This window comes from Syngnathoides biaculeatus, chromosome 15 (assembly GCF_019802595.1).
Source record: "Syngnathoides biaculeatus isolate LvHL_M chromosome 15, ASM1980259v1, whole genome shotgun sequence".
Lineage (NCBI taxonomy): Eukaryota > Metazoa > Chordata > Actinopteri > Syngnathiformes > Syngnathidae > Syngnathoides > Syngnathoides biaculeatus.
The window spans coordinates 3,260,166-3,276,060 of NC_084654.1; the positions used below are offsets into that span (position 1 = coordinate 3,260,166).

Genomic DNA, 15,895 nt, shown 5'->3' on the forward strand with positions numbered 1-15,895 from the left:
GCCCCACACCGTTTCGGTGCACCCATTTTGGGCACGCATTGTACCCGCGTTGTACCTCTTAGAGCGTACTTAGGCCAGGGAATCGCAGCAAAAAAAAAAAAAAAGAGGGTGCATCCAGGTGACCACTCATTAGGGAAACAACTGCCATGACGTGAAAACACGCATGAAACCCATCATTGTCTCTCAGATCTAAGAGAAGCAGCGAGTGAAGGGTAGGGATCCTTCATCTGATTGTCCATATGCAAATATGTGCACGAGCATGCTGGTTTTGAAATATGGCCAGTCACATACAGGAAGCTAATTTTTCTAACAGTGACCTGGTAGATGCACAGTCACAGAAAATTGATTAGCAATAATTAAAATAATTCCAAATCTTAACAATAACGTAGGAACATTTTGGATTGAAGCCTAATGTTTCATGTCATCTTAGAATTATGGAACCTTTATCCCAACAATGCAAATACAGTTGTACTGTAAAAGCTTGCAGAATATGATGCAGCTGTACTCACATTACATAAAGTATAGCGTTACTTACTTTTGTAGTAGATATAGCAATTGAATATGTTGACAAAGGCTGCAGATTAGTTTTACAAACTTTGAATCAAAGCAGGTTGCTTCTATCTACTTATTGTAGCTCCGGAGGCGCCATGCCGCAGCGATCGCTGGCTCGTACAGCCGGGGGGCGGCCAGCAGTGTTTTGGCGCACCTGCACAGAGCGTCACACCTTCAGTTCTCAAACATAATCGAAGGTCACATGTCTGTTTATCAAAATATTTTAACCCAAAAGAAAAAAGCAAACAAAAATGACCTATAGCTATTGTTAAATGCCAGTTGCCTGCATTATCAGATGTAATTTTTGTGTCATGATTGTAAATGTTACTCTGCATGGTGAATATTGCACTGTAGCTTGATTTGAAGAATCAAATCCAGATTGCAATATCTCCCAGAAAAAAAGCGCAATTAGAACACTGTAAGCCGCAAACACTAATCCTCACAAGGGTCGTGGGAGTGCTTGATCCTATCCCTGCTATCAACAGGCAGGAGGCCGGGTACAACCTGACCTTGTTGCCAGCCAATCGCAGGGCACATTGAGACAAAAAGCCGCACTTACAATCACACCTGGGGGCAATTTAGAGTTTCCAATTATTTAATTTCTTGAATATAATGCATTCTGAAGTTTAATCCGCACCTCCAAAGTTGACCAAAAAAATCAGGAAATCCCTTCGACCAATGTACAATACGTACCACCAATTTGCTGTATTATCTGTATTTATATTTTGTTAGGTTTATACTTGTATTGTTTTTCGAAAAACTGTCATGCTTGTCCTGGTCCCTGTAATTGTCAGAACAGAATCCCTAACCAACTAAAATAAATGCTCAATGAATCCATAACATTTTATTAATACTCTTGATAACACATATTACAGTCTAAAATAAATATTTAACACTGGTTGACATCAACATGTTTTGCATTAAATATTTGTGCATAAAACGTTTGTGCGTAGTGCAGTTTATTCTCTACATTACATTACTTCAACAGCAACATCTGGCTCATCTCCAATCTGAAAAATATCCATCGTAGCTACCTTCGGTGACTTGGTGCAGTTCTGGTGCCCCCTGAATTCATGAACAGTGATCCTATTTCCCTCCCACAGTATGTCATCCTCTGTGCGATCCATGGCATTTGTGGGGAAACATTTTTTGAATCCCAAGAGTTTTGTTTTACAGTGCAGGCTCTTGCCCACCTGACGCCATAGCTTTCCTAAGGCATCAGGTGGCTATCAAAACAACGTGAGTTCAAACTGCGTAAAAACGAGGGTAATGGCCACATTAAAAAAAAAAGAGAGCATTTTAATTGTGTGCGCTCTCCAATTTTTTTTTTTTTTTTATCTGCCCATGACACTCGTATGACGTAGTTTTAGCTCACGTTGTTTTGAGAACCACCTGAAGCCATTGAGGCGAGCTATCGTTGTTTCGGACTACTGCGCTAGTTTCAGGTTCGCGGCGTCATCGGCAGAGTCGTGACACATTTCTTTGAAAAGCAGCCATTGTAGTCAATGTTTTTTTGTTTTGGTTTTAGTTAAAACAAACTCAAGGGCAGTCATTTCTGATCTTTAGTGCAGTAGCAACAAACATGCTACGCTAACAATTGTAAAATGCAAGCTCCCCGAGAAGGTCATATAGTTCAAGTTGGGGGCGCATATTACTGTAATAAATATAAATGTGTAGCATAAGAGATAAAACATTATATTGAAATGTATATGCATACCCTTTTTTTACCACTCTATTTACCTGTGTACAACTATACAATGTGATTGTATTTTTTTACTTTTCATCCATACCTAAATATATTGTGCTCTATTAACGTTTTGAAAATATTTTTGGAAAAATGTGCACATTATTTTTGAGAAATTACAGTAATGCATGTTTTTGGGATGTCAATGGAAACTAGAGTTCCTGGAGAAAACCAACACAGGCACAGGGAGAACATGCAAAGTCTACACAGGTGGGGTCGGGATTGAACTCCGGCCCTCATAACTGTGAGGTCAATGCTTTACAGCTGCTCCACTGTTCCGCCATATATAAACGTGTATGTGCATTGGGCGGCACGCTTGCTCAGGTGGAAAGTGTTGGCCTCACATTTCTGAGGACCGGAGTACAATCTCGACTCCACCATGTGGAGTTTGCATGTTCTCCCCGTGCCACCATGGGTGTTCTTTGGGAACTCCAGTTTCCTCCAACATCCCAAAAACATGCAACATTAATTGAACACTCTAAATTGGCCCAATGTATGGTTGTGAATAGGACTTTTGTTCGTTTCCATGTGCCCTGCGATTGCCCTGCAACCTGTTCAGGGTGTAACCTGCCTCCTGCCCAATGACAAGTGGGATAGACACCAGCACTCCTGCGACCCTTGTGAGGATAAGTGGCTAAGAAAATTGATGGATTTTTGGGTTGTGGGAGGAAACTGGAGTGCCCAGAGAAAACACACGCTGGCACAGGGAGAACATTCAAACGCCAATCAGGTGGGACTGGGATTGGAACTGTGAGGCCAATGCTTTACAGTTGCGCCACTGTACTGCCTAGTACACAACTGTGTAGAATTATTTTTTTCTCACATGAAAAAATGTGTAGATTCAATACAAAGGTGCTGTTGTGTGACCTATGTATCAAATACAGACGTAAACACTATAAACTGATCCAAATGTTTGATCTGCCAAGTAAAAATCAAGGAGCTTTGTTTCACTGCTCAAATTTGTTGCAGCGTGTAGGTCAATAACAAGGCATTGAACGACTTTCAGAGCAGAACATTCCTGCAGCATAGCCTTCTACAACATATGTGGCTACTTCTAAATAATTGATAATGTTGGAATTATTAGAATTGGATTATTGTTCATGAAAATCATGTACAGTATATGTTGTAATTTACTGATCCAGTCATACTCACCTCCCAGCTTTTAGTGTGCGAAGACAAATAAAAGCATTTAAATAAACCTACCCCTGAGAGAACTATAAAAAAAATCCATCCATTTATCAATTTTCTTTTGCCACTTAAGGTCACAAAAAAAAGGTTTACACACTAACACACACGCACACACGCATGCATACACGTGTAAGGCACACATGCACACACACACTTCGGAAAGACTTGTCATTTATTCCAGAAGAGTTGTCAGAATTCATGCATGGCTGAGAGAATCTGATTTACCGTCACCATTCCAGTGCATTCCAAATCTGTTTGATGAGGTTAAGATCAGAGTTCTGTGTTGGCAATCTAAGTTCTTCTGCCACACTCATCCAACCATGCTTTTATAAATCTTTCTTTCTGGATTGGAGCACCGTCATGTTGGAGCCTTTCCCACATATTTTTCCCCAAAGTTGAAACCACAAGTTCCCAAAATGTATTGGTAAGATGAAGGCCAACATTTGAATTCCTGATTAACTAAAGCATTATGACCAAAATCCAAATTATTTGTTTTTTGTTTTTTTTTTTGTATTTTACAACATGTTTTTTCAAATGTACAATGACAATAAGGTAAAGGCATCAAAAGTGGCTACAGCATGGCAGAAATTACAGTATTATTTATTTAGGTAACATGACCAAGTTATAAATCTGTAAATAAGTCAAGCTGACAAAAAAAATTGTTCACATTGCACCAATTTACAAACATTACAAATGTCTCAAGGTACTTTCTAAATGGCACTACAGTATTGTCTTGATCATGTGTGTGCCAATCAAAACAACTTTAGTTTCTGTTAAATTTAGATCTGTATGTTTTGTGTGTGTGACTCGAAGGTCTTTTGGATTCTACAGGTCCCAGCACCACCTGTCAGGAAGACTCATGTGCCAACATGGGTATTTGCATCCAGCAGTGGGAGAACTACACGTGTGACTGCTCCATGACCTCCTACACTGGGACACAATGCAATGATCGTGAGTGCTGATGACCCATACACAAATCACTCTGAATGTCTCATTAGAAGTAAAGGAATTCTGTCACATGATTTGAGTCAGTCTCAAGTCGCTAATATAAGGACTCGGGACTTTATTTGCTAAAATCATTGACTTTGACTTCAAATTTATAAAACTCAATTGGACTTATAGTATGTGACATTCAGACTGAACATGAAAAAAAAATTGACTGGCATCCTCTGGGCAAGCTTTTTATACATATTGAATGTGAATTCACTGTATTTGCCTCATACTGATATGGTCCTTCCATCTCAAAACTCTTCAGCAGGTCACGTTCCCATTTGCGTTCGTCAGTGGTGTGCTTTGAGCGGTACAGCAAGCACGACATGTTCATTTGGTTCCTTTGATTTTTTTTTCTTCTCAGTTCAATTTTGAGTGACCACAATGGCCAGTTCTACCAGCCTACCAACCTTGAAGCTAATGGCTACCGTGACATGATTGGTGACTTAGAGTTCAAATTTATAGTTCCCAGTAGTAGTAGTATGTAGTATGAAGTACAGGTGGTTAGGCATAGATTCACACCTATTCACGTGAACTACATTAACATTTTATATAATTACATCGCATGAATGTCTCAGTTTGATGCCGGTGTGAACACAGTATTACACTTGAAATGCATGATGGACAAATTTTGCATGATAGACAAATCTTGCCTTTTTAAAGTTAAAAATCAGGATTTTCAAAATAAGGTGATATTTGCTTTTGTTGAAAGAAAAGTACTTTTTGTTTACTGTATGCAAACCTAGCAACACAACAGCATGCTATGATGTGAAGTCCCGAGGGCACCTCATTAAGCATTTGTATTCATAGTAGCCCATTATAAAAGGAGTTCCAATGATTGTCACAGTACATTCAAGGATTATGTTTTTGATAAAAATGGGTAAAAGAGAATGGCAACAAGCAAGGTTTGCAACAATAATAAGAAAAGCACAAACGTGATTTCCAACTTCCTCACTCACTACTGTCACGAGCATGCGACAAATGCAGGACTTAGAGGTAGTGATATGATGTTAGGGGTGGTTTTATTCCAAGCAGAGGTCATACACCGCGGTAAGCAGTCCAAAAAGGCAGAGGCACAAAAACATGAAAATGAGGTCGGATTACTCTTGGGCAAAAAACAAGACTTGATTTAGCTCTGGTGGCACAGGAATGCTGGCGGTGACAGCGATGCGAATACACAACGAGAGGCTCTTATACTCGTGCAAGTTAACGCAGTCTCAAGCACAACGAACTGGGAACTGAGAATAAAAAACAAGTTTATATGACTGGCCTAATAGATACTTTTCATTGACGTCACGGCGACCAGGTGTTTTTGTTTACGTCATTTTGGATGCCAAGATCGTGTCTACATAGTGATAAGTGTATACTGTAATGTTCTGGCTAAGTTATCGTTTGATCTTTTATCTTGAAAGTCCTTTGACAAACGAACACTGTAACCAGAGGCGATTGAGGCACTTGTGCTGGAGTGAGGAATAAAGAAAGAAGCCACATGTGAAACTCGAGAGCAAGCATCGTATCGTTATAATTAGATTGAGCTATAGTACTTCTCCAAGTGTGGCATGATTGTGTCGATGTCAGCTGGCCGCGACGAGACAGGACGATAAGGAAGTGAGCTGGAGAGGTTGCCACGGTGGAAAAGTGAAATAAATATCACCCACGTTAAAAAGTATAGTTGGACTCACATCTACATTATTCAATAAGACGACAGCAAGGTCATAACTTGGTGTCAGAGTGACGGTAGTATAACTATAGACTCACGGGAAAGAAAAAAAAATAAAGACGACGAGGAGGCATTCGCTGTTCCAACTCACCCAATTTACTAGATGTGTGGCGGAGATTCAAGCAACACGCCAAACTCATGTTCACGGAACCGCTTAAAAACAGAGCTGAAGAGGAAAAGTGCAGTTCCTCCTGCTGTGGATTGGCGAAAAAGGATGGGATGTCAGCAATACGTGGACACTGACCGGAGACGAAGAAAAGTTGCTAAAAACTTGTTTCAAAAAATTCTCTGATTACCTCACTCCGAAAACAAACTCTATATTTGCTAGATATAAATTTCACGAGAAGGCGCAAGGTAACTGTGAGTCATCTGAGCACTTTGTGACAGAATTCAAGCTCTTGCTTAAAGACTATAACGACACAAACAGTGATGAGCCGGTCAAAGACCGCATAGTTTTCGCTACCAAATCACTGAGTGTGCACAAAAAGTTCCTCAGCAAGGGGCCGGCACTCACGCTCAAAAAAAGTGATCGGCACAGCCAGCTCCCACGTGTTAGCAAAAGTGCACCTAAAGGCTATGGCTAGCGACAGCCACGAGGTTCACGTTATCCACCGCAAACCTGGAAAGCAAAGTTTAACTGCGGGTGCGAGGAGCCATATTGATAGCCCTAAGACCTCCATTATAGCAAATGTGGAGGATACCACAGTAAATTGGCTGAATGCTCAGCAAAAGTTAAACAATGCCTGAAGTGTCAGACTCGTCTGTCTGTTCTTACAACCATAAGCCACACAATGAAATACCATGAAGAAAAGGGCGTAAGATGCTTAGAAACAAGCCAATATTCACAAAAAGATCATTAAAAAAACACGAGTTGTATTGTAGTTTTGCTATCCAGTGGGCGTAGTAAACAAAAGTCATGTGACTCATGACGTCACGTGAAAAGTATCTATTAGCGTCAATAAGGTCCAGGTGTGGAGATGCGCCCAGGGCAGTGGCCTGGCCACGCCCCTGACAACAACAAAATCCCCAAATAAAGATAAGATACATAACCTTCATAACATGGAAATTTCAAGTTGGTTAATTTAGAACAGTAAAAAGCAAGTAACAGTACGAAAAACAGGTTTGGGACCATTAAAAACCATGCAATCGTGACCTGGTAAGTAAAGCTGACTATTCCAAGTAGAGCCAGCATTGACATTAAATAATACTGACCATGAAGTTTTTAAAGTGCAACAACAATGTGCCAACCCTATTGGAAACACTTGAAACACCACCATTAATTCACATATTGGACACTGTTGTGACAGCTCTGATGAGGGCTGGCTCCTAAAAGTGATCCCTGTGTTAATCCAAACAATTTTAAAGACGCATTCTGAGTTTGATCAAGTTAAATCTGTGTTCAACACTTTCTCTAACATAGCATATCACGTGACTTTCGTTTACGTCGCCATATTGCCAGTCACGCTAAGCATTGCTCAATGCTAAGTCGGTTGGAGATGACAGGGAAATATGTCTTGTAGCACGACACCCAGAGTCTTGTTCGATACTGTCAGAAATTTAGAAGGTGAAAATAAACAACAGTTTGTGGAAAAATTAGTAAACACAGCATAGAGAACCCAGATTTAATGCCGAAATCAGTTTTCTTGCCAATAAGAAATTGGACTGTTAATTCGCTTCCGCCTGTCTTGGACAAGTGGATATACACATGGATCTGGTGAGTAAGTCGTCGAGATTTACACGGAAAACGTTGAAAGCATATAAAAGTCTGGACGTATACAAAAACTTTGTTGCTGGATCTCTTCTCATCTGCAATAAATCCCACATAGTGATGGTTTTGACAGCTTCTGAACGTGGAAGTGTGTTCAGCGACATGTTAACCTTTGCCGGAATCCATCGATCTTTTCAGATAGTATTCAATAGAAATACCAATACTTAAATAAATGACCACTGGTTTTACACAAACTCGCATTCATTAACTATGATTGAAAGAAAGACGATGGTTGACGGCTCGTGAAGCAGAAGTGTGCTCGGTGACACGTTAACCTTTGGCGGAATCTATCGATCTTTTCAGCTAGTATGCAATACAAATACCAACATTTAAATAAATGACCCCTGGTTTTACACAAACTCACATTCATTAACTATGATTGGGGGGGAAAAAAGAGGACAAGGAAGTCGGCTCCTCCGTCGCGTTTCCCAAAAAGTACTTAAAATGCCAAGTTGGCTCATTTGAGAACAATGAGTTAAAAAAAAAAAGACGGATTCGGCTCCTCCGTACACGAAGCGTGTTGCGGCCACACGTTAACCTACATAAACCTCTGTGTTTACTGATGGTTTATTTATTTTTTTTAAATACGCATTAGACTCATTTGACAACAATGCATATTGAAAAAAAAAAATGGCTGTCGGGGAGAGGTTGGCCGGAACACGCTTCCATGTATGTTGGAGATGACTCCCGGTCATTTTTTTTAATACGCATTGTTCTCAAATGAGCCAATTTGGGATTATAAATACTTCTTGGGAATTTGAGATTGAGAAGGATAATTAGTACCTGAAGTGAAGTGATCGTTACACAGTCGTGTGTATTTGGTTGGGCACCATTCATCACGTTTAATTGCCGAAATCCATTGATGTTTTCTGGTCTTTTCAGATGGTATTCCATAGAATGATCTCTTTGAATGTCTGTCTCGTCTGTTGTAACAACCAACAGCACAACAAGTCTCGGGCATTTTGTATATTCTGCTCTAGTTCAATGTCCCCCACATTGTTGAGCAGCTCTTTTTGACCGACAATATGGCACCGTGAAAATGGTGACGTCACATGCACGAGCTCTATAAACACACAAATCCACCTGAGTGTGCATCTGCAAATAGCGTCACTTCCTGCTTCTTCTCCAAAACAAATCCCTCGAGAGGATTTTCATGGCGGTAGTTACAAAAAGCTATATACGTCAAAATCATGTGTGGCAAAAAAATGGATGGGTCCATTCCAGCTGCCTTTTTTTAAATTAAAAATTGTGCTTTTGGTGACAGTTGGCCTTTAATGTACTGTATAAAAATAAGCATAAGCATCGAATAGCAGATTTAACTGGTGGATGGAGGTGCAGCAGAAGGTTGACACCCAGGGAGAAAACACAAGTCAAAGGAGAGCCAAACCTGCAATATTACTGCACTTGAGCCAATGGCGTAAAACAGATGTGGTTGGAACAACAACATGAAAGCGAGTAAGGCGACAATAATCCATCTTCCTTCTGCTTTTGTTCCCCTTAAAGTGACCACCTGATCATCATAGCCATCAGGTCTACAACAGGGAACTCTGTCCACCACCAGTCAGCCACATATTGAAACCACAAACACAAGAGAGCAGAGAAATGACAGTTTCGAATTGGGATTGGTACTTTCATTTAGGAAGAGACTAGCAGGCTGAGACTTGGCCCATTGAGAAACACAGCAGCCCCTCGAAGTACACTAAATTTCGATGTGCTTGCTATGACAGTGTTTTTACAGTAAACTGCCAAACTCATATTGTTGTATCACTAAATAGTAAATGTTCTCCTTCTCTCCTCAGCTGGGACCACATACATCTTTGGCAAAGGAGGAGGTCTCATAACATTCAAGTGGCCAGCCAATGAGAGACCAAGCACCAGGACGGACAGGCTGACCGTTGGCTTTAGTACATCGCTCAAAGATGGCATCCTTGTCAGGATCGACAGCGCTCCTGGTCTGGGGGACTACCTCATGCTGCACATAGTAAGTTAACTACTCACTCACATGAGGATAAATGGATGGATGGATCATTCCATGCCCTGACCTCATTTTGGTAACAAATCGGGCCTGAACTAGACAATTTGGTCAGCTTGTCCTACATCAGTTAGTTTAATCATATTCTCAAATTCTCACTCACCATGTACTGCGACTGTGTGTCCCCTCCTGTGTATTCAAATAATTAATTGAGTAATTAAATTGGATTATTGGCCTGATTGGAATCGGACAATAATTGGTATTTTATTTTATGTATGATTTTTTAATGATTTTTTTTTGTGTGATACAGCTGCAAAAAGGTATTTCAACACTTGTCTATCAGCTAAAATTCTGACCCTCAAAGACCTGTTAGTCCACCTTTAAAAGTCCACCTCCACTCTATATATTATCCTGAATCAGATGCACCTGTGTGAGGTCGTTAGCTGCATCAAGACATCTGTCCACCCCATACAATCAGTAAGACTCAAACTTGTAACATGGCCAAGACCAAAGCGCTGTCCAAAGACACCAGAGACAAAATTGTACAACTCCACATGTCTGGAAAGGGCTACAGAGAAACTGCCAAGCAGCTTGGTGAAAAAAGGTCTACTGTTGGACCAATCATCAGAGAATGGAAGACGCTAAACATGACGGATAATCTCAATCGGAGTGGAGCCCCATGCAAGATATCCCTTCGTGGGGTCTCAATGATCTTTAGAAAGGTGAGAAATCAGCCCAGGACTACACCACATGACTTGGTCAATAACCTGAAAAGAGCTGGGACCACCGTTTCCAGGCGACTATTGGTAATACACTACGACGTCACGGTTTGAAATCATTTATGGCACGGGAGGTTCCCCTGCTTAAACCAGCACATGTCAAGGCCCGTCTTATGGTTGCCAATGATCATTTGGATGATACAGGGGAGTCATGGGAGAAAGTTTTGTGGTCAGATGAGACCAAAATGGAACTTTTTTGGTCATGATTCCACTAACAGTGTTTGGAGGAACACGAATGATGACTTCCATCCCAAGAACACCATCCCTATTGCGAAGCATGGGGGTGGCAGCATCATGCTTTGGAGTGTTTTTCTGCACATGGGACAGGACCACTGCACTGTATTAAGGAGAGGATCACCGCGGACATATATTGTGAGATTTTGGGGAACAACCTCTTTCCCTCAGTCAGACCATTGAAGATGGGTCGTGGCTGGGTCTTTCAACATGACAATGACCCGAAGCACACAGCCAGGAAAATCAAGGAGTGGCTCCGTAAGAAGCATATCAAAGTTATGGCTTGGCCTAGCCAGTCTCCAGACCTAAACCCAATAGAAAATCTTTGGAGGGAGCTGAAACTCTGTGTTTCTCAGCGACAGCCCAGAAACCTGTCTGATCTAGAGAAGATCTGTGTGGAGGAGTGGGCAAAAATCCCTCCAGCATTGTGTGCAAACCTGGTGAACAGCTACAGGAAATGTTTTTCATTGTGTATGCCTGAGAAAAACAATGTTAATATTCGGTACTGTAACCTTTGTTTGCAATTTGAGAGGTCAAACGTTTCCTGTACAGCACAGCCTCTTGCCCCTGTTCAGCAACAATCTAGAGCAGCTCTTCATATTGTCAGGTCGCTATCAAAACGAGAGCTCAAACTACATAGAAATGAGCGTACTGGGCAATTCTTTAAAAAGCGAGCATTTCAATTGTGTGCGCTATCCGTTTTTTTTTCAATGTGCTCACGTAGACCTGAACCCATTGAGCTATCGTTGTTTTAGACTGCAGCACTACTTCCAGGTGGGTGGCATCATTGGCCGGAGTGGTGACACATTTCTTTTAAAAGTGGCTTCACAGCTAACCGTTGTAGTCAAAAATTTTTGTCTTAGATTTAAGTTAAAACAAACTCACGGGCAGTCATTTCTGATGTTTGGTGCAGTAGCGACAAATATGCTACATTAATGATCGTAAAATGCAAACCTCACCCGAGGAGGTCAGAGTTCAGGTTGGTGGCGCACATTACCGTAATTTATATAAATGTGTAACATAAGACTTTGAATATCATATCAAATGTATATGTATACCTTTTCTTTACCATTCTATGTACCTGTATACGGCTATACAATGTGAACGTATTTTTTATTTTCATCCATACCTAAATATAATATGCTCGATTAACTTTTTGAAAATATTTTGGGAAGAAATTGCGCATTATTTTCGAAAACTTACAGTACTTACTGCCATACATTAGAAGACAATTTATTTGTTCTGTCTGTAATTCTGCCTCACAAGCATAAATAGATGATCAAAGATACATTATTGATTGTAGTTTATGTTTGAGCAATTATGTACACAAGTATGTACAGTCAATGAACAGATCATTGAAATAGACTCATTGCTCCCTCTTTTGACCTGATTGGTTAATGTTTTTTAATTTTTTTTAACTCGCTGATTGCCCCCAAAAATCCTGATTGAACACATTTCTTGTGAGCTATAATTCTTTTCCTTTTGGCTTGTCCCATTAGGGGTCGCCACAGCGTGTCATCTTTTGCCATCTGAGCCCATCTCCTGCATCTTCCTCTCTGACCCCAACTGCCCTCAAAAAAATGTAAACTGTAGGTCATGCATTCATTCCATATTCTTTATCTAAACATGTTGCTTTACTTTGCTTCTTCTTCTTCTTTTCCTTTCGGCTCGTCCCGTTTGGGGTCGCCACAGCGTGTCATCTTTTTCCATCCAAGCCTATCTCGTGCATCCTCTTCTCTAACATCCACTGTCTTCATATCTTCCCTCACCACATCCATAAACCTTCTCTTTGGTCTTCGTCTTGCCCTTTTGCTTGGCAGCTCCATCCTCAGCACCCTACCACCAATATACTCACTCTCTCGCCTCTGAACATGTCCAAACCATCGAAGTCTGCTCTCTCGAACATTGTCTCCAAAACATTGGCGAGGAGAACAACAACATTGGCTGTCCCTCTAAAGCTCATTTCTAATCCTATCAAACCTGCTCACTCCTAGCAAGAACCTCAGTATCTTCATTTCTGCCAATACCAGTTCTGCTTCCTGTTGTTTCTTCAGTGGCACCGTCTCTAATCCGTACATCATGGCCAGCCTCACCACTGTTTTGTAAACTTTGCCCTTCATCCGAGCAGAGACTCTTCTGTCACATAACACACCAGACACCTTTCGCCAACTTGCTTGGACCCGTTTCTTCACTTCCTTACCACACTCACCATTGCTCTGGATCGTTGACCCTAAATATTTGAAGTCGTCCAGCCTCGCGATCTCTTCTCCCTGTTGCCTCACTCTTTCCCCTCCACTTTTCTCATTCACGCACATATATTCTGTTTTACTTCGGCTAATCTTCATTCCTCTCCTTTCCAGTGCATGTCTCCATCTTTGTAATTGTTCCTCTTCATGCTCCCTGCTTTCACTGCATATCACAATATCATCTGCGAACATCATGGTCCAAGGGGATTCCAGTCTAACCTCATCTGTCAGCCTATCCATTACCACTGCAAACAGCAAGGGGCTTAGAGCTGATCCCTGATGCAGTCCCACCTCCACCTTAAATTCCTCTGTCACACCTAAGGCACACCTCACCATTGTTCTGCTGCCATCATACATGCCCTGTACTATTTTAACACTTCTCTGCCACACCAGACCTACGCATGCAGTACCACAGTTCCTCTCTTGGTACTCTGTCATAGGCTTTCTCTAGATCCACAAAGACACAATGTAGCTCCTTCTGACCTTCTCTGTACTTTTCCACTAGCATCCTCAAGGCAAATAATGCATCTGTGGTACTCTTTCTAGGCATGAAACCATACTGTTGCTCACAGATACATACTTCTGTCCTGAGTCTAGCCTCCACTACTCTTTCCCATAACTTCATTGTGTGGCTCATCAACTTTCTTCCTCGATAGTTCCCACAGCTCTGAACATCCCCTTTGTTCTTAAAAATGGGAACTAGAACAATTTTCCTCCATTCTTCAGGCATCTTTTCGCCCGCTACTATTCTGTTGAATAAGTTGGTCGAAAACTCCACAGCCATCTCTCCAAATTGCTTCCATACCTCTACCGGTATGTTATCAGGACCAACTGCCTTTCCATTTTTCATCCTTTGTAGTGCCTTTCTGACTTCCCCCTTAGTAATCATTCCCATTTCCTGGTCCTTCACACTTGCCTCTTCAACTCTTCCTTCTCTCTCATTTTCTTCATTCATCAACTTCTCAAAGTATTCTTTTCATCTATTTAGCACACTACTGGCACCAGTCAACACATTTCCATCTCTATCCTTAATCACCCTTACCTGCTGCACATCCTTCCCATCTCTATCCCTCTGTCTGGCCAACCTGTAGAGATCCTTTTCTCCTTCTTTCGTGTCCAACCTGGTGTACATGTCTTCATATGCCTCTTGTTTAGCCTTTGCCACCTCTACCTTTGCCCTACGTCGCATCTCGATGTACTCCTTTCGCCTCTCCTCAGTCCTCTCAGTATCCCACTTCTTCTTCTTAATCTCTTACCTTGTATGACTCCCTGTATTTTGGGGTTCTCCTTCTCCCCTTTCCTAACAAAAGACACACCAAGTACTCTCCTGCCTGTCTCTCTGATTACCTTGGCGGTCATTGCCCAGTCTTCCGGGAGCTTTTGCTGTCCATCGAGAGCCTGTCTTACCTCTTTCCGAAAGGCCGCACAACATTCTTCCTTTCTCATCTTCCACCACATGGTTCTCTGCTCTACCTTTGTCTTCTTAATCTTCCTACCCACCACCAGAGTCATCCTACACACTACCATCCTATGCTGTCGAGCTACACTCTCCCCTACCACTACTTTACAGTCAGTAACCTCCTTCAGATTATATCGTCTGCACAAAATATAATCCACCTGCGTGCTTCTACCTCCACTCTTGTAGGTCACTATATGCTCCTCCCTCTTCTGGAAATAAGTGTTCACTACTGTCATCTCCATCCTTTTTGCAAAGTCTACCACCATCTGTCCCTCAAAGTTCCTTTCCTGGATGCCGTACTTACCCATCACTTCTTCATCGTCACAGTTTCCTTTACCAATATGTCCATTACAATCTGCACGAAATCACAACTCTCTTGCTGTCTGGGATGCTCAGAACTACTTCATCTAGTTCCTTCCACAATTTCTCTTTCAACTCTCGGTCACATCCTACCTGTGGGGCATAGCCGCTAACCACATTATACATAACACCCTCAATTTCAAATTTTAGTCTCATCACTCGATCTCATGCTCTTTTCACCTCCAAGACATTCTTAGCCAGCTCATCGTTTAAAATAACCCCTACTCCATTTCTCTTCCCATCTACTCCGTGGTAGAATAATTTAAACCCTGCTCCTAAACCTCTAGCCTTACTACCTTTCCACCTGCTCTCTTGGATGCACAGAATATCAACCTTTCTCCGAATCATCATGTCAACCAACTCCCGAGCATTTCCTGTCATAGTCCCAACATTCAAAGTCCCTTCACTCAGTTGTAGGCTCTGTGCATTCCTCTTTTTCTTCTGACGATGGATCCGGTTTCCTCCTCTTCTTTGTCTTCGACCCACAGTAGCTGAATTTCCACCGGCGCCCTGCAGGTTAGCAGTGCCGGGGGCAGGCGTTGTTAACCCGAGCCACGACCGATCCGGTATGGGATTCTTTAGATGAACGCTCATATTTGTTAGGCAGAGTTTTTATGCCGGATGCCCTTCCTGACGCAACCCTCTGCATTTATCCGGGCTTGGGACCTGCCTACAGATTGCACTGGTTTGTGCCCCCATAGGGCTGCATTGTTGTGAGATATAATAATACATGGAATTTTGTTTGGGGGCAATTAGTCAGCCACGTGTGAGTAATATCACCCAAGATTGCAGCGACTCTCTCCTCGAACGGCTGAGACCCCCCCATTGGTTATTAAATTATTTTTCATCATTACCTTGCTCCTTTTCCTTTTTTTTTCTGATC

The 15,895-nt window shown here is 41.7% G+C and overlaps 1 protein-coding gene and 1 long non-coding RNA gene across 7 annotated transcripts in view; one reads left to right on the top strand and one right to left on the bottom strand.

The window, feature by feature from the left end:
• The window catches only part of LOC133513294 (uncharacterized), a 64,957-nt gene extending 58,334 nt beyond the window's left edge, over positions 1–6,623 (bottom strand). The window contains exons 1-3 of the long non-coding RNA XR_009798447.1: positions 6,491–6,623; positions 6,286–6,388; positions 536–706 (exon numbers count right to left, since the gene is read on the bottom strand). This is a non-coding gene — a long non-coding RNA (uncharacterized LOC133513294). The remainder of the gene's footprint in view (positions 1–535; positions 707–6,285; positions 6,389–6,490) is intronic.
• Positions 1–15,895, top strand: part of nrxn3a (neurexin 3a) — a 189,936-nt gene that overhangs the window by 145,543 nt on the left and 28,498 nt on the right. For all 6 annotated transcript variants that reach the window (XM_061843918.1, XM_061843922.1, XM_061843919.1 and 3 more), the window contains 2 exons: positions 4,316–4,435; positions 9,762–9,943. In XM_061843918.1, the coding sequence (XP_061699902.1) occupies positions 4,316–4,435; positions 9,762–9,943 (302 nt within the window). The remainder of the gene's footprint in view (positions 1–4,315; positions 4,436–9,761; positions 9,944–15,895) is intronic.